The 18,319-nt window shown below is 27.8% G+C and overlaps 3 protein-coding genes across 7 annotated transcripts; 2 read left to right on the forward strand and 1 right to left on the reverse strand.

Moving 5' to 3' along the window:
* Positions 1-501: 501 nt before the first annotated feature.
* Positions 502-2,319, reverse strand: LOC115235300 (cilia- and flagella-associated protein 300-like). The gene is made up of 6 exons (XM_029806972.1): positions 2,186-2,319; positions 1,955-2,036; positions 1,625-1,694; positions 1,337-1,509; positions 983-1,155; positions 502-906 (listed from the first exon to the last, which is right to left on the reverse strand). Exons 1-6 carry the CDS (start codon positions 2,278-2,280, stop codon positions 705-707), a joined length of 795 nt encoding a protein of 264 aa, XP_029662832.1. The 5' UTR covers positions 2,281-2,319; the 3' UTR covers positions 502-704.
* Positions 2,320-2,636: 317 nt separating this feature from the next.
* LOC115235299 (alpha-1,2-mannosyltransferase ALG9) lies at positions 2,637-7,556 on the forward strand. 5 transcript variants are annotated; one of them, XM_029806969.1, is made up of 13 exons: positions 2,681-2,760; positions 3,269-3,407; positions 3,671-3,876; positions 3,988-4,101; positions 4,184-4,294; positions 4,385-4,667; positions 5,029-5,145; positions 5,388-5,601; positions 5,737-5,878; positions 6,023-6,152; positions 6,250-6,380; positions 6,479-6,643; positions 7,212-7,556. In XM_029806969.1, the coding sequence occupies exons 1-12, from the start codon at positions 2,681-2,683 to the stop codon at positions 6,615-6,617; spliced, it is 1,806 nt and encodes a 601-aa protein (XP_029662829.1). In that variant the 3' UTR covers positions 6,618-6,643; positions 7,212-7,556. The 5 variants fall into 5 exon arrangements, 4 of the variants coding, with proteins under 4 accessions (XP_029662828.1, XP_029662829.1, XP_029662830.1 ...); XM_029806970.1 differs by having other exon boundaries at positions 7,215-7,556; XR_003884006.1 differs by lacking the exon at positions 7,212-7,556 and having other exon boundaries at positions 2,637-2,760; positions 6,281-6,380; positions 6,479-6,620.
* Positions 7,557-7,663: 107 nt separating this feature from the next.
* LOC115235298 (pantothenate kinase 4) lies at positions 7,664-13,115 on the forward strand. The gene is made up of 13 exons (XM_029806967.1): positions 7,664-8,010; positions 8,354-8,636; positions 8,875-9,058; positions 9,135-9,227; positions 9,488-9,635; positions 9,856-10,046; positions 10,237-10,511; positions 10,588-10,740; positions 10,832-10,919; positions 11,002-11,206; positions 11,343-11,500; positions 11,640-11,809; positions 11,962-13,115. Exons 1-13 carry the CDS (start codon positions 7,899-7,901, stop codon positions 12,311-12,313), a joined length of 2,412 nt encoding a protein of 803 aa, XP_029662827.1. The 5' UTR covers positions 7,664-7,898; the 3' UTR covers positions 12,314-13,115.
* Positions 13,116-18,319: the final 5,204 nt, after the last annotated feature.

Consider the following 18,319-nt stretch of genomic DNA (forward strand, 5'->3'; position numbering starts at 1 on the left):
ATATATACAATATAACTTCTATAAATATTATGATGATATATTTTGCAAAAAATTATTTAATGTATGCAAGAAGGGCAATAATAAAATTAATATATGTAGCAGTATTGTGCGCCAAGAAATTTACATTGTAAATGTTTCAGTTATGTTTATATTTAATTGGATGAAATATAATTTCGACTAAATAATATTAGAGTGTAATATAAATTAATTCAGATGAATTAAATCCATGTAATAGCAGGGTTTTTTTTTCTTTTTTGTTTTAATAATTTTGGCCACGAATTGAATGGCTCGTGTGTATATAATTTATATATATAAATTATATACGTTCTAATCAAATAATACTTTCTACACATGACATACATAACAAGAAAATTGTATTTATATATAAATTATATTATATATATAGAAAAAATGCAGATAAGGATAATTATAAATATAATTAAGCTCACAATTGATAATTTATCATTTATAATTCAATAAATTATCTTGTATGAAATACAAATATAGTATATTATATTGATATTGATTGTCATAAATCATTTTATATAAACTATTATGTTTATAAGACTATTACGCAGATATACTAGGATTATATACTAGTCAAACATACTATCTGACTAACACGAATTAAGGAAATATGCATAAGAGAAATAATAAGTATGATATATTTATAATAGAATGAAATATATATAATGTAATCAGATTCAGTCCACAGGACAGTACCCGCCATACTGATGTACAAAGGATGTGATTTCGCGAGAATCAGCGTCTATCAATAGAAACGCAATATTTTGCCTGTTACTAGAATTAGATGGAAAGTAATCTTGGCCTTTGCTATCCTTAGCAATTACTTCTAATACCAAAGTACTTACGAATAAATTATTCGAGGTACTTTGTTTCTGCACCCTAGAAGAAGCAGCATTAAATTTCTCGTCGTCCTATATTTCGTTGAAAACAAATTTAATATAAATATTCTAATAACCTCACAAGATCCTTATAGATACTTTTAGTAACATCTAGATATGGTTCTAACACATCCTCAAATTGGCATAATATTCCGCCAAGAACGAGCATTTGAAAAATTCGAAACACAAATTCATTTCTTTCCTCTCTTGAATACAGATTGTATTCTTCTGATTCCTCGTCTAAAAGCATCTAAATAAGAATAATATGTATACATTAGAAAAATTTCTGATACACAACATATATGCCTCTTAGTGTTTGTTATGTAAGATTATTTAAACACATTTCGATAAACTTTCTATAACTTTAATAAATTTTTGTTAAACAATGTGAAATATCACAATACAGTTTATTTCTAATAAAAGTGTCTTACACCATGTAAATTATCGGATACCAAAAATTCCTCTATTTGCATATCATATCTTTTACAGATCGTTCCAGAACCACGAATTATCCCATTATCTGGATCCTTTAATTTATTAAAGAAAGACATACATAAGACGGAACATGGCACTTGCTTTATCTCCACACTCGACGCTTGTATACCTAACAGCAGAAATCTCTTCATTCGACTGATTGATTTATAGAAAATTGATTTATAGAAGAAGCTAACAGATAACAGATTTGTTGAAGATTACAAATATATTAATACTTAATATACCTTGCTTTACCCAGGCATTGCCCTGTTTAGACAGTAATACTTTTGCAACGGAGTCGTCTTTAAAAAACGCCTACAAATTTATAAATTCCAATAAACATAACATAGACATATATATATCATTGAATAAATATATATTTTCTTTACATTTTTGTTCCCATAGTTAGAAATTAAGTTAATTCGAATATTTGATATACAACAAAAAGATTAATTTTGATGTCTATTCTATCACCTTCGTTTTAATACTATATTTGAAGAAAATTCGATTTTGATTTTTCGTTAAAATATCCGGAATTATTATTTTCGTTTATTAAAACAAAACATAAAACTTACATCAGCCAGCTGATATTTGTGATACTGTTGAAATTGTTCGTTGAATGAAAAATTCTGAATAACAAAGTTTCCTTTCAAACCCCTATGAAATAAAACAATAAAATAATTTTTAACACGTTTGAAAATAATTATCACTACTTTTATCGAGGGAATATAAAGTATTCATTAATTAAAAAATTAAACATCTACGATATAAAAATTGTATTATACTAAAATAAATATTAATGTTACCATTTGCAAAGATACTCTTGCGAATTTCTATCATTAATTCTGATATAAGTTTTTTCTTTCAATGGCACAAACGTGAATTTCGGATCAATCTCCATTTTTACATACTTGTCATCACTATGGAAATAATAAATAGACGCTTACGCACGCGCGTACAATTTATCACATATGAAATAAAATCTTAAAATAATATGAGATAATCTTTAATTATAAGAATGTTCTTTAAAATGCACACTATACAGATTTAAATTTAAATGGACACGCGGAAGCAGAATTCTCTCTATAATCATTTCTCTTTCTTTTTTTTGCGTATCTTTGCCTTGTTGAAAAAAAAATCAAATCATTTTTGCAATTTTACGAGAATATTCGATGAAAGATTTTAATTACGGTTTTGATTATACTTTCTGGTATTGATTTTTAACATTGATAAATATACATAATGTGTTCTCAGTAGATAATAGCAGAGAGAGGATAATAGATAAAGTCTGTGAAACGATCATGGCGCCTAATCAACGTCAGCGTCAGCTCGTTTTATCGAAGAAAGAATTGAAAAAAATCAATGGAAGAAGATTTTCAAAGTATATAAAATGTTTTCTCCCTTTCCTTTTCCCCCTTCCTTTAGACAGTTTCGTAAACATTTCTGGTGCGTGAAACATTCAATTCACATACCGGTTAACCTTTTAGTGTGACCTATTGGAAACACTGGACAAAAACAAATATGCATGCCTAAAAAGCATATCCTTCACAATATTCATATAATTAATGCTAATTTTTTATATTTTATTTTACATTATATTTGATATTCAGTTTTTTAATTTCGATACTCAAGATACGTGAATTTATAAATTTTAGAATAGTAAAAGAGAAATCTTACATCCTGCATATTAATTATTGCAGATAATATTTCAGTCGCGTATTCAGAAAAATTATATATATTCTCATCACATAATTTTTTTAAATAATTATAATTTTGCAAGCTTCAATCACAAAACAAAATTCTGTCTAGGAATCATACTGTGAATAATACTAGTTAAAATATAAAAGAACAAGAAATATGGAACAAAAAATTAAACAAGTATATTTCAGGCCAGAAGAATCTTCCGATGTGGGACTTATTTATCCTGGCTATGATACAGCTTTCAAACTGCTGCTATCGGCAAGATTTTGTTCCGCTATATGGAGTCATATAACAGATTGTGATGAAACATACAATTACTGGGAACCGGTGAATTCATAATATAATTTAATATTATAAATATGCACTATACTATTTCAAAAATTATTATAATTTTTTTAAGCTACACATTATATTTGTTGCATTTGGAGTTAATTTTCATTTTAATCAAAATATCAAAGATATGCAGTTAATTCTTTCAAAAAACATATTGTTATGAATGGAATAGATAAATTTTATTCTTTAATTTTTCATATATATTTTTTTTTTTTTTATGTAATACACCATCTATATTATCTTCTGAATTGTTTTAGAGTCATTATTTGCTCTATGGAACAGGCCAGCAAACATGGGAATATAGTCCTGAATATGCCTTACGTTCATATATGTACCTATTAATTCACATGGTACCAGCAAAAGTTTATCATTATTTATTGGAACCAAATCCTATGCTAGTTTTCTATTTTATACGATGCTTCCTGTCAGTGGGTTGTGCATTATGTGAAGTATACTTTTACAAGTATGTTTTGATTTTTTATAAAACTAGATAATATCTATATGGTATATGAGTCATGATCGCAGAGCAAATCTTAACTTTGCTTTACAACTTGTAATCTCTTATATTTTCCAGAAATGTCTGTCGTGAATTCGGGGTTCATGTAGCAAGGCTTACATTAGCATTTCTTATTCTCAGCTCCGGGATGTATATTTCTAGTGCTGCATTTTTACCATCATCTTTTTCAATGTAAGAATTAGTTACAAGATAAGAAATATGTATATAAATTTTGATATATAATTTATCTACATTACATTAATGTCTGTCACAGGTATTTAAGTACTGTCGCTACAGCAGCTTGGTATGCTCGCCAGTATGAACTTGCTATTTTTGCTACTGCCATTTCTTCGTTACTTGGATGGCCATTTGCTGCATTACTCGGGTAATTTGTATACTAACGTAAATAATATATATCGTAATATATAACGTAAATAATAATATATAACTTTATTTCTTTTATCTCACTTTCTAGTCTTCCTATTGCCATTGAGATATTAATACACAGGCGAGAATGGAGCAAATTTATAAAGTGGGTTATTATATCAGCTGTTGTAATTGGAGTACCAATGGTATGGGTGGATTCCTTATACTTCGGCAAATTTGTCGCCGCGCCAATAAACATTATATTGTACAATGTTTTCACCAATCATGGACCTAATCTTTATGGCACTGAACCATTCAGTTATTATGTTGTTAATGGATTCTTGAATTTCAACTTTGTCTTTATCGGCGCATTACTTGCACCCTTGGGTTTAGTAAGAATTTTTTCAGTTCATATTTTACATATATAGAATACCTTGAAAATCGCGCACTTTTTATAAACTACAAATTTTCTTTAATGAAATGTAATTAATATTTTCTCCTAATCCAAAAGATTTGATGTGTATATTATATTTTTACAGAACTCTTTTACTATTGTACAAATACTATGATATCTTGACACTAAATCAAATTTATTTATAATTGACAATTGAATAAGCAGAACATTCATTGTTCGGATCTCCAAAATTTTATTTAAATCGTTTATCACTGAACAAAAGAAAGTGCGCGATAGTTGCAACACCTTGTGTAACGTATGGTATATTTTGGCATTATTTTAATTACTATCTTATATAGTTTTTAGTATGGTTGATCGTGCCAGCGCGGCAAAGAGATCGTTTATGCCTGTCTTATTGGTATTCACTGGCGCCTTTATATCTGTGGATTTTCGTGTTCTTCCTTCAACCGCACAAAGTATGTATAAAAAATAATATTGACATTATTACATTACATTACATTATTAAGAAAAGAATGGATACACACATGAATACTCATTTAAACAACATATTTCTGCATTCTTGAAAAATATTGAAAATTCTTTTGTTTGCAATATTTAGATTCAAATGTGTGTGCTTCTATTTTATTCCTTAATATTACAAATGCATTGATCTATAAAACAGAAAACTAAGAAATTAACGAGATAAATTTGTCAACAGGAGGAACGGTTCTTGTTTCCAGTATATCCTATGATTTGTTTGGCAGGCGCGATAGCAGTGGATATCGTACAAAAGTTATACTTTTTTGTTAGAACGAAATTCAATTCATCACATATCAGTTGTCACTACTTACAATATACTACACACATTACCGTTCTGGCGATATTAATGAGTGGCCTCTTGGGATTGTCAAGATCGTTGGCGATATATAAAGGTTTTATATATCTCATATATCTTTTATGATATATATTACAATTATTTTTTATTTGAATAACAATTTATATCGCTAATAATTTATACAACTAATATTACTTAACATACAATAAAGTTTATTTATTTATTATATTAGGATATTATGCTCCTATGGAAATTATGTTTGAAGCTAACAAGCTTGGAACAGAAGGCGAGGTACCCAACGATGTTAATATAAATTTCTGTATCGGGAAAGAGTGGCATCGTTTTCCTAGCAGTTTTTTCTTTCCTTCCAATAAGTGAGCCCAAAAATTAGCTCTGAATTAATTAAAGAATATATTCTTTTCTAATTCTTCCACATATTACAATGCACTGAAACACACATTTTGCGTTAATCTAATACGATTGTATTATTCTTATATACAATGTTGGACTGTTTTTAGTTGGAAGTTACAATACTTGAGATCTGAATTTAAAGGACAATTACCGCAACCTTTTTTAGATCATGAAAATGCGACAAGTGTAATTCAAGCACATTTTAATGATATGAATAAAGAGGAATCATCCCGCTATGTAAGTACTTATTTTATAACAAGATATTACAAGTTATTAAATTTTATAGTTATATCAATACTTTATCAATACTTCTCTTTCTCTCTTTTGCTTTTAGTTTAATTTAGATAAGTGCCATTTTCTGTTAGATCTGGATATAGGAACTGAAACAGCCTTAGAACCGAATTATTCTCGCCTAAGTGATCAATTTACTATTATAAAATCTTCTAAATTCTTAGATGCATCAAAGTAAGTTTAACAGTTTTATTCATATATTCAATATCTGGCAACTGTAATTAGGAATATTCTTTCACATCTAACATAATCTATTATCATTTATGTTACAGATCGCATCCACTTTTCAGAGCTTTCTACATTCCATTTATATCTTATAAATTTTGTACATATGGCTCATACAACTTATTACAAAGTAATAAGTTTAAATCTTTGCTGTCCTTGAAGCAGAAAAATTCTAAGCTCTCTTAAACGAAGGACAGGATTTTGTAAAAAAAGTGATTTTTGTTATTTTATGATAAAGTATATTTAATAATGTATATATTGCGTATATAAAGATAAATTAATTTTAGTTAAAGATTTTGACTCAAAATTTTATTTAACATTTGCAAACGACAGAATTAATAGAATACAATAAATTTATCAATTTTAGTAATGGAAATTTCTTGCAATTTCACTTTTAATGGTTTTAATATTTTACTTTATCATCTTCTAGTGGTGTATCAAAAACAACTATTTTTGTAGCATAAAAAGTTTATAATCTATATGGAACTTTGTAAATCTTCAAAGTTATTAAATTTTGAACTGTATAGATATATTTAATTTATAGTATTTTTTAATATAACTGCGATAAACGATACACATATAGTATGGTGTAATTGTAAGGAGTCTGTTAAAATCATGACACATGAATTATGTAAATTGCAAAATTATTAATATATTAGAAAGATAATTACATTATATTGATGTATGTAAATATATGCGCGCGTGATGTACATATTATTATAAACACATCAGTAGTCATTAATACAAATCTATTCTAATTAAAATATCATAATGTTTCAGCAGACACCTATAAATTATGACAAAATATACATAACATAATGTTTCAAGAGATACCTGTAAGCTATGATGTAAGCAGAATCTAAGACTAAACTTAAAATTTTATTTAAAAGTTGTATATCTTGTAAATCAGCTGTTTAACTAGTAGTTAATAATACTTTAGACTTTACTTTACTAATATATTAGTTACACATTAATATATGCAACACAAAAAAACTAGAACCGGTAAAAAGAGCTCACATATTTATCTATCCTCTAAAATTAAATAAAATATGCTATTCTGGACAGATATGTAAATATGGAACCCATAGAGAAATAAATCTAAAAAATAAAGATAAGTTGACATAATGTCAATTTTAGACTTACTATTACCTAACCTTAACCTTAACTAAACGTATATATTATACTCCGCATGCGCAACATGAGTAAATAAATAAGTAGTATATAAGCAAAAGTGAGAAAGAGCGAAACTCCCTCTCGGAGTCTCTCCCCGCTCTCCCAAAATCAGATGTTTACATCGGCTACATAAATCAAAGCATCTTACTTAGCATTGTCTAGCATCTGACTCACACGCATCGATCATGTAGGTGTAGTACAATCGCCACCTGCCAGTCGTTAAATGCGCGTGAACAGTCAAGTAGGTGTCAATCATACTGGGAAAATCGACAAATTGTCATTTGTGACGCGGAAATGGCAGCAGAAATTGACGGCGAACATTCGCATCCGCAATGCATCAAATTGCCGCCGGCTGTCGAAGTATTCGCCAATCTGAAAAATGCGCAAACCTTCGCCATAGACATCGGTACGTTATACAATCAAAACCAAATGATCCTTTCGGGATTGCATCTTCTTCAATTTGGCTTCTTAAAATTAACTCTTGCATCATCATCTTCTATCTCGTTGCGCTAGTTTAAACTGTCATAAAAAAATCTAATTATCTACTGCGTCTCCGTTTACTGTGTAACATAATACCTGTTAATATATAACAAGTATCATGTTATATTTATGTATATTATGTTAAATTACACAGTTAAATTCGATCGACCTTAGACAATTATCAGTTACTTATTGCTTGCCCTCCAAAAAAAGTAAATAAATATCTTCATATTATTTGTATTATACAAATTTAATGTATATTATTTCAGGATTGTCATTAACGAAAATTGCCTATTATTCAACGATAAGTTATCGCAAGGCACTTTATGAGGATGCAGAAGGTTTAGGAAATAGTGGAGAACGAGCATACAAAGTATTTGAGGGTAGCAGACTACACTTTGTTAAGTTTGAAACAAGATATATTGAGAATTGCTTAGATTTTGTCAAAAAGAATTTAGTAGATGTTGAACGCTTTCATGGGAAAAGCATTAAAATAACCGGAGGTGGAGCATTTAAATATACTCCTTTGCTGCAAGAGAAATTAGGATTATTGTAAGTATTATTATATCTTAAATTTTACTTAAAATATAAATTTTAAATTCTTTAAAATTTTGAAATTGCTTTTATGGATATCTTTAATTAAATTTTTAATATAAATATTAAAAATAAATCTTAAAAATAGTATCTTGTTATATATAATATATATTTAATTTAACATTGTTCAACTTCTAATATATAACATATGAAACTCTCAACATCATGTTTACTGATTGATAAGATAAAATTTTAGAGTTGACAAGGAGGATGAGATAGACTGTCTGATAAAAGGCTGTAATTTCTTACTTAAAAATATACCATGCGAAGCTTTTGAATATCATCGTCATGAAAATCCAGAGTATAAATTTCAAAAAGCTGAACCTAACATATTTCCATATTTGCTAGTTAACGTTGGCAGTGGCGTCAGTATTCTTAAAGTAAGTAATAGATATTTAATAAATTTGTGTTTATAGTAAATAAATGAACTTTTAAGAGTCTTTTTAATTTTTATAGGTAGAATCAGATGAAGTATTTGAAAGAGTCGGAGGTACAGCTACAGGAGGAGGTACATTTTGGGGATTAGGTTCATTACTGACAAAAAAAAAGGTATAGAATTTATAATTTCTTAAATTTCTATGCCCATTATTTCTTTTTATTACTGTTAAACAATTGCAAATTGATGTATTATTTGAATGTATCATTTTTTTTTTAATTTTTACAAATCTGCTCAAAATGAAATTTCATGGTAAAATGAATTATTTCATTATATGAAAAGATTCTGCTCCACTTTAGCACTCCATTGAGTCATGTGAATTATATATATAGAGATATGTATTAAAACAATGACTTTAAAAACACCCTGCTAGGACTTTGATGAATTGCTGCAACTTGCAGAACGAGGGGATCACCGTAATGTAGATATGTTAGTAAAAGATATTTATGGAGGCGATTATTCCTCCCAAGGTTTACCTGGAGAGCTTATTGCATCATCTTTTGGCAAAGCAGTGGCTTGTGGTAAGCATAAATATATATAAGCGTTATATCAAATGGTTATTGTCAAAAATGCATTCTCTTAAAATATGTATTTAAATAATATCATAAACAATGACAATTATTTCTACATCACACAAATCATTATAATAAATTCTTAGTTATTATTATCTAGTTTGAGTGAAAGAAATTAAAATATGCATTGGCTAATTTATATTAGTTATATTAATATATAACATTTCAGGACAGCCACAATTTTCTGAAGCTGATCTTGCAAGGAGTTTGTTGCTCACCATCAGTAATGATATTGGGCACATTGCTAGTTTATATGCGACCGTATACAATATGGATAAGGTTTATTTTGGTGGTTATTTCCTTCGTAACCATCCATTATCGATGCATACCATTTCATACTCCATCAAATACTGGTCTCACGTTAGTCTCTACATTTGCTTCTCTCCATGCTTTACAATGTATCTTTTTTTTTCTTTTTTTGGGACATAATTATATCTTTTTTAATTAAATCATTTTTATATAATTAGCAAAAGATTATAGTAAAATGCAGGCTCTTTGAAAATTATGTGTTTCTATATATTTATGTTGCTGTCACATATCCATTATCTAGGGTAAGGTAAAGCCTCTCTTTCTTCGCCATGAAGGTTACCTTGGTGCGATTGGAGCATATTTGTATGGCACTGAACAATCAGACAAATACAGCTGGCTGGAAAATTATGCCGGTTCATCAGGTTTTAAGGATTCCGTGACAACTGACCTCGGAATGAAGATCGATCAATTGGAAATTGATCAAGCAGAATACGCTGTTACATTCTGTCCACTATTGAAAGATCCTGCATCTTACAATCCTGATACTACAGATCTCGCTCAGGATAAGGAGGCCAGGTATGAGAGATTATTATTCAATTATTTTTAAAAATTACGATTATGCAAAGCTAAATAATAAAATATTTATGTTTAGAGATTATTGGTTACAATGTTTTGAAGAGTCCGTGGATAAATTTGTGTCGAGAGCTATTCACAGTCAATCGCATAGTCCGACGGCAAAGGATAGAGGATCAAAACTTAAGGAAAAGTACATTAATAGGTTACATTATCTTCATACGCAACCAGTGTAAGTTTTCCATCATGAGAAATACTAATAATAGATAAATTATTTACATATGTATATATACGAACTAAATCGTATAATTTTTAACTTGCAGTGCATATGGGGCACTTACAGTTAGAATATTACTGGATACTATTGAGCATTGTATGAAGGAGTTTGATTTTCCGGATCCATATTTACATGTAAGTGGTCTTTTTCAAATTACGTTTTTTTAAATTATCAAGACATAAAATTTATATATTACACATACTGGCTTATTTGTAGCAAAAAAAGAAAGAGAACGAGGAAGCTTTAAGACATTTACACAATCGCATAACGACTTTAGATAAGTTAGAAGGTGCAGAAAAAATAAGAGCTTTGATCCTCGGTGTTCTGAGTGGTAATATATTTGATTGGGGTGCAAAAGATGTTGCAAAATTATTGGAAACTAATGATTTTGGCTTTGAAGAAGCTCAAGCAAAAATTCCAGGTAAACTATTATTATTATTAAGTAAAAAATCAGTATTGCAATCACTCTCGACTACTACAACTGTATCTTTCAATACATTTTTTCTGGCTTTGTATTATTTTAATAAAACTCTAAAAATATCATGTTGTAAAAACAGGTAGACCATGGTTAGAGGATGATTTAGATGATTGGATATATAGATTACAGAATGGACAGTCTCACAAATGTGCAGCCATTTTTGTAGACAACAGTGGTGTAGATATAATTCTTGGAATTTTGCCATTTGCGCGAGATTTATTGCAACGAGGAACTAAAGTTAGTTCTATTAACATTAATCGTACTTGAATCAATCTTTTTGAAAATGTCGAACTATTTTTAGAAACTAATTTATTAAATAATTAATAGAAAAAATTATTTTTTATTATGTTAAAATTTTTTATGTGTTTATTTTTAGGTAATATTATGCGCTAATTCTTTGCCAGCTCTGAATGATGTAACATATCCCGAGTTGGTTGTAATGTTACGGGATGCCGCAAAAATTTGTAATGTTATCAAACAGGCTTTAGAAGATAATACACTTATTGCCATGGAAACTGCACAAGCAGGTCCTTGTCTAGATCTCAGGTATGTATTTTTAAATATATAATTACAATTATAAGCAATTATATATTTTTCTTTTAATAGAAAAAAGCTATTTTATAACTCCCCCAATTTCGTAATATTCACTGATATTTTAATATTAATAATATATAATATTATTTCGCGTTATTTAATAGTCGTCTAAATTTGGATCTATGTCTTGCAATGGTGAAGCATAACGTGGATCTTATAGTCATCGAGGGTATGGGTAGAACCTTACATACGAATTTTCACGCCAAAATGAAGTGCGAGTGCCTAAAATTGGCTGTTGTAAAAAATCGATGGCTGGCGCTTCGCTTAGGCGGTGATATGTATGCTGTGATATGCAAATATGAGCAACCATCGAAAACTAAGATCTATGATATTGGAATAAAACCTCCTCCGGAAACGATAAAAGACGGTTGTCCGCCAAAATGTATAGGGCAGACAACGGAAATTTGCAAATGCGACAATTCTAACAACAGAAATACAAGTAAAGTTTCAATGTAAAATAAACAATACAAGTATTTCTAGATTAGTAATTAATACGAACATTGCCTTCCTTAAAAAAAAAAAAAGAGAAAAAATAAAGACCGTTATATGTGCAAATACGCTTAAAAATATTAAGTCTACACTGATGTTAGGAAACAAACATACAGATGGAACATTGTGAGATTTGTCAGATAATCATAATTGTAATATAAGATATTATTGAATATAAAATAATTTTATTAGATCATGATCTGTTAAGAAAGTTCGCTTTTTTAATTTTTTATTACAGTGATTATCATATGTTTGTTTCAGTTATAACTTGTTGTATTACTGACATGTTGTCTTTATTGACAAATTACATGATTAATCTTCTTATTATTTGTAAAAAGCCTGTTAATATTAATTTTCAAATTTTAGTTTTTTAACATAGTTTTTAATAAGTTGTGAGATCTGAACTTTTTACATCTCATTAACTACATGAATCTAGAAAAAGCATTTCTTTTTGTTGTTTTAGAACATCTATATATATTATAAATAAAATCAAAATTTTTCGAAAAAACAATTGTAAAATATTCTATATTTATATAGGAGAAATTATTTGATAATTTTCTTATTAATAAATTAACAATTTAGTGTAATGCGATATCAAATTTCATCCAGTTATAAAAAGTTTAGAATTATTTATTTCATTTTTTTTACAGCGATGTTAGAGATATTAATATTAATGTATATAAGCACATATGTGTTTGTACTGATGTAAAAAATTAAAATCGTTATATAAATAATGGTTTAAGACAATAAAATTATTTTCCATATATAATTTGCAGTTGCCATAATTATTGCAAAAAATATTTTATAACACATTGCGGTGTGTGTAGAAAAGTCTTTGCAATATACATATGAAATGTTACATAGTATACTTTTCTGTGATACTATTATATGCAAAGGAAATATATCATAATTAAAAAACTAATATTATAATTTTTTTCAACTAAGTTATAATAATGCTTGATATTTTATAGAGTTATCATTCTAATGTTAATTTATATATAATAATTTTTCTTTATTATCTATTACTATAGAGAACTTACTATATCGAAAATCGACTCATTGTTTTATGATGATAGTGATGATTTTAGATCTAATGTGAATTAATAAAGAAAAAAATAAACTTAGTATTGCTAATCAGTATTTATATTATTAATATGTCCCAAATCAAACTAATTTTTGAATTAGAAAGTTAATCTGTTAATTTCAATGTTTGCTAAATAGAGATCTATTGAAAATTTCGTCAGTTAAAATACGTACATCACAGTGACCGAGAGAAGAGAATGCGTTAGATAATTTTATAATAAGATAATTTAATACCCTGAAATTGATCTATGTGTGTGGCATTTGTAAAATTAATATATTTAACCATCTCTGTATATATCAAATGTACATATATATTAAAATATTAATGATAATTAATAATTAATCTACACTGTAAATGTAATTGATTTTTGTGTACACTGTGAGTTGAGTAATCTAAAATTGGTATGATATAAATATAAAGCATTTACTATATGAAACGTATTATATTCTTTTTCCTTAAATATATTTTGGCGCCTAAAGAGAGAAAGAGAGATTCATGCCTATGAAATTTTATGTTGTAATCATTATTTCACAAGTATGTAAGACTCAAAAACTAATTTCATTCTAATCTCTTAATGACGCTCACTGTTATAGCAATAAATAAATAAATATATATGCATAATGCAATATATTTATTGTTATTTTTTTTAAATTATAATTTTTTCCTTAATTTTCTATAAAATATGATTTTTTTAAAAATGCGTTTTGCAGATAATATTATCTTTAATATTAAATATGTTTGCAAAATAATTATTCATGAAACAAAATAACAATATAATATTTTCTCATCAGTATCTTATGTTGAGAAATACATTATACATATGATATATCCGTAAAGATAAATTTTTATTTCTATTTTGCTGTCACTTCTTCAATAAAAAAACGTGAAGAAATGTCGATTATAATACACAGTAATACAAAAATTAAGAGATATATCTCTAATTTACCAATACTATTTCCTAGCTACAGCAATATATTTTTATTTTTATAATAGAGTTATTGCTATAAAAACACGTAAGAAATGCAAATGTAGTTTTAATGATAAGCTTTGTTGTCAACATCAAAATATTAATTAAAATATGTTTTCTCTCTGATTTTCCGAAATCTAGAAGCAATTAGAAAATAAATTCTTATATAGAACGTTAGATACGTTCCGAGAGTGACTACAAAAAAAGAAATCTAATTCGCTTAATATTTGAAATTTTGAGAGTATTTTATAAAAAACGAGAGATTTTTTTATCTATTTAAATATAATGATAGAAAAATCAATAAAAATTGGTAGTGTTTTTATAGCAATAAACTCAATAATATTTAACTAATAAATATTTGATAATTTCGTATATAAAAATTTCAAGAGTCAATTTTCTTAAATACGATTTACAAAAGAATGAAAAAAATTCATTTGACTCCGTTCGATAGCTTTCATTTTATTTTCAAATTTTATCCACACGCGATCGGAAAATTAAAGAGACTCGAAAGAGAGGAGCGCAGGAAACGAAAACTAGAAGAGAGATGCGGCAAACTGGGTGATAGGAGAGGAAGAATCGAAGGAAAGAGGGTTCTGTGCATGCTGGACACGCTCCGCATCTATTTCTTTCAGCCACGTCCTACGCAATGTCCAGGTCGGAACTCGGAACTTTATTAAATTCCCGTCATGTGATATTGTCCAGTATAGGGGAACCAGACTGGTGCGCGCAAGCTGACAATTATCTTCCAATTTGTGCTCTGGTGTGATAATCGATACTCCTTCAGATATCGTCTTCAAATCTGTATGTACTATATGCTATTAATTCTACATAACTGTGGTCTATCGAGTACTTACTAGCTTAGAAGAAAATTTTATTTCGACGAGTCATGATTTTTATAATGATATTATTTTATCACTTTTCTTTCTCTTAAACAATTCATTATATATTAGGTCTTTTATTTTTGGATATTTATAACTTATGAATTTTACACATATCTAAGTAAGATGTAAAAATCCACAATCATGTATAAACTTTTTATAAGTTTATTTAAAAAATTAATTAAATAAGTATGAACAAATTTTAAGAAAGTAGAAACTCGCACAAAAAATTTTTTGCCATTTATTTAAAATTTTTCTTTCTAAAAATGAATATATAAATTATATACAAAATTTATCTTTTTATGTCTGGATGCATGTATATGCTATTTTTACATGTTTCGCATACTATTTTCCACAGAAATGCTGGAGAATTTGGATATTGTATTCCATGAAAGAGAAAAATACGCGTGTGCGGGGACGCGTATATCTTACATGAAATAAATACCTAAAATTGGACGTTGCATCGCGAACCCTATGAATTTTTCATCCTCAATATATACAAGGCTACTCGCGAACGAGATGGTCAACGTGTTCTATCTCCTCGTATAAGCTCCACGAAACATCTATTCCGTTATTAGACGACAACGATAGTGACAAAACGAGCACATAAAGGGAATTATATTTATTGCATCGCTTATTGATTTACATATCGAGACGAAAAAGTATCTCGCTATTTTTTACATAACAAAAATATAATTTTAGCCATATTTGATAAAGCCCGAAAGAACTCTGAGCAGATAAAATAACATTAAAATATATTATTAAGATATACAAGGTTGGAAGTAAATAAAAAATATGGAATAAATATTTCTCGAACGAAATATTATGCTCGAGAAAAATAGTAGTTGAAAACCTTACTTACAATTCATCCTGTATATAAAATTCGATCATAAAATATATTGTGTAATGTTTAGGGAATATATTAGGCCTATATGATTTAAATCTAAAGTAAATTGTTCAATTTAAATGTATAGAAATTCAGAAAATTTTACAAGATTAGAAAAATTTCACAAAAATCGAAAAAAATTGCCAATCCTAGCTGGATGTAAAGCTGGCAGCTTTCATTGAGAACAAAGCTTTCCAATAAATTTTTGTGAAAGGGATGGTTTCGCTAACGGATTGCATGATTGCATCGGTTAGAATAAAATTTTTCGCTTTTCTAACTGAATATTGTAAATCTTTTGAATGCGCGTGTAATTTTCAAAGAATTGCGAGAAGTTTAATTAAAATGTTTAACGCAGAATTGTGAGACTTTTCTCACAAAACAGAATTTTCGTAAAATTTTTATTTGAATTACAAAAAATTATAATTAATGACTACGTTTACAGTTAATATATAATTACAAAAAAGATCAGGATATTTATAAATTATTAGTGTTGCAATATTGTATATATAAATATACATATATAGAGATCTCTATATACAGAGAAATCTCTCTTGCTTTGCCTTCGAATGACATATGAAAAAATCTGACACTATTTGCATAAAAATGTTTCATTTTTCCGTATGTGTCTTTTCATATATTCATTTATAATTTACATGAAGCATAAAAGCACGTACAATTAGAACGTCATTGTGAACAATAAAATAACTTTTGCTTGGTATATATTATAACGTGGCAAAGCAAACCGAAAAAAAAATAAAAATTATAAAATAATGTTTTCCAAATTTGATCATAATAAAAACGGTTTAATTTAATAGTAAAATATTCGTACATTTATAGCGAAAAAAGTTTTACACGTCCCGACATGCGTCATTCTTTTGGATTAAATCATTTTACTTTTGTCATTGGATATTTTAAATCACGAGAGTGAGAGAACAGCAAGTTGAAAGAGTATACGCTCATATGATATTACTTCCAATATTTCAGAAAAAAAATCGTCTACCTTCCCTGTGTTCTTTTAATGTATATATATCTGCGATAGAGAGAATACCGCAATTCGGTCAAATCAATATTTCAAACCGGAATGTGCTCTCCCGTGTTACAATATACAATCTGATACGGATTACGTGGGGGAAAGGATTTTATTCATTTATTTATACTATGCGGCTGCAAAAAAGCTATGCAGCATGATACAGTGTATGCGTGTATTCATTACGTATCAAAGTGCATTTTATAAAAAGCATACTTTTCATTTTATACTCTTCGGCCTTTTGGGAGCAAATAATACACACACATACACACAAACATATATATTTAAATATATATATTTGTGTGTATATCATTGTATAATCCTCGGAAATCAGTTGCAGATATCAATTTCTGTACAATTACGTGTATTACTTATTTGATTAACTCAATATCCGTGATGTACATGCGGGATGTACAGATATATCTGTACTAAATTTCAATGCTACATAAAATAAACGATGGAGGATATTATAAACAATCACGAATTTACATAACAAATGAAATATGAGTAAATTCATAGTTTTAAAACAAAAAGTATTAAATAATATTTTAATTAACAAAATTATAAATAATCTGATTTTGTATAAATATCAAACATTGCATGTTTTGAATACAGCTTTCATGTATTTTACTATTAAAAACATATCAAAACATTTTGCAAATTATGCTAATAAACTATGTACGTACGAATGAATAAATCATATCAATTCAAACTCTTATATATTTTCATTGATATAAAATATTTTGTATATAAACGAGAAAAAAATAAGAATTTCAATGATCATATAAAACGTTTTATTACGTTCCTTATTGCTATCTCAGAATATTTAAAACCATTGTTTTATTATTAATTTTTAATTGTCCAAAGGACTCAGTCATGTGCTCAGTCATCTGATATTGATATTTAAAATACAAAATACAAAATGTTATATTAAATGTTTCTGACTATTATAATGTTACAACTCATCGTTACTACTTCGTTATTGCAAGAGAAATGCCTGTTGGAACGTTATTATGATGTTATCGGATATTCTTACGTCTTACTTTTTTACCTCTGGGGCAAATAATCAAAATACCGATCGCGAAGCGGTTTCACGTTGAATAAGTTAATATACAGAAATATGCATTCTTT

Source organism: Formica exsecta, unplaced genomic scaffold (genome assembly GCF_003651465.1).
Source record: "Formica exsecta isolate Colony F162 unplaced genomic scaffold, ASM365146v1 scaffold218, whole genome shotgun sequence".
Classification (NCBI taxonomy): domain Eukaryota; kingdom Metazoa; phylum Arthropoda; class Insecta; order Hymenoptera; family Formicidae; genus Formica; species Formica exsecta.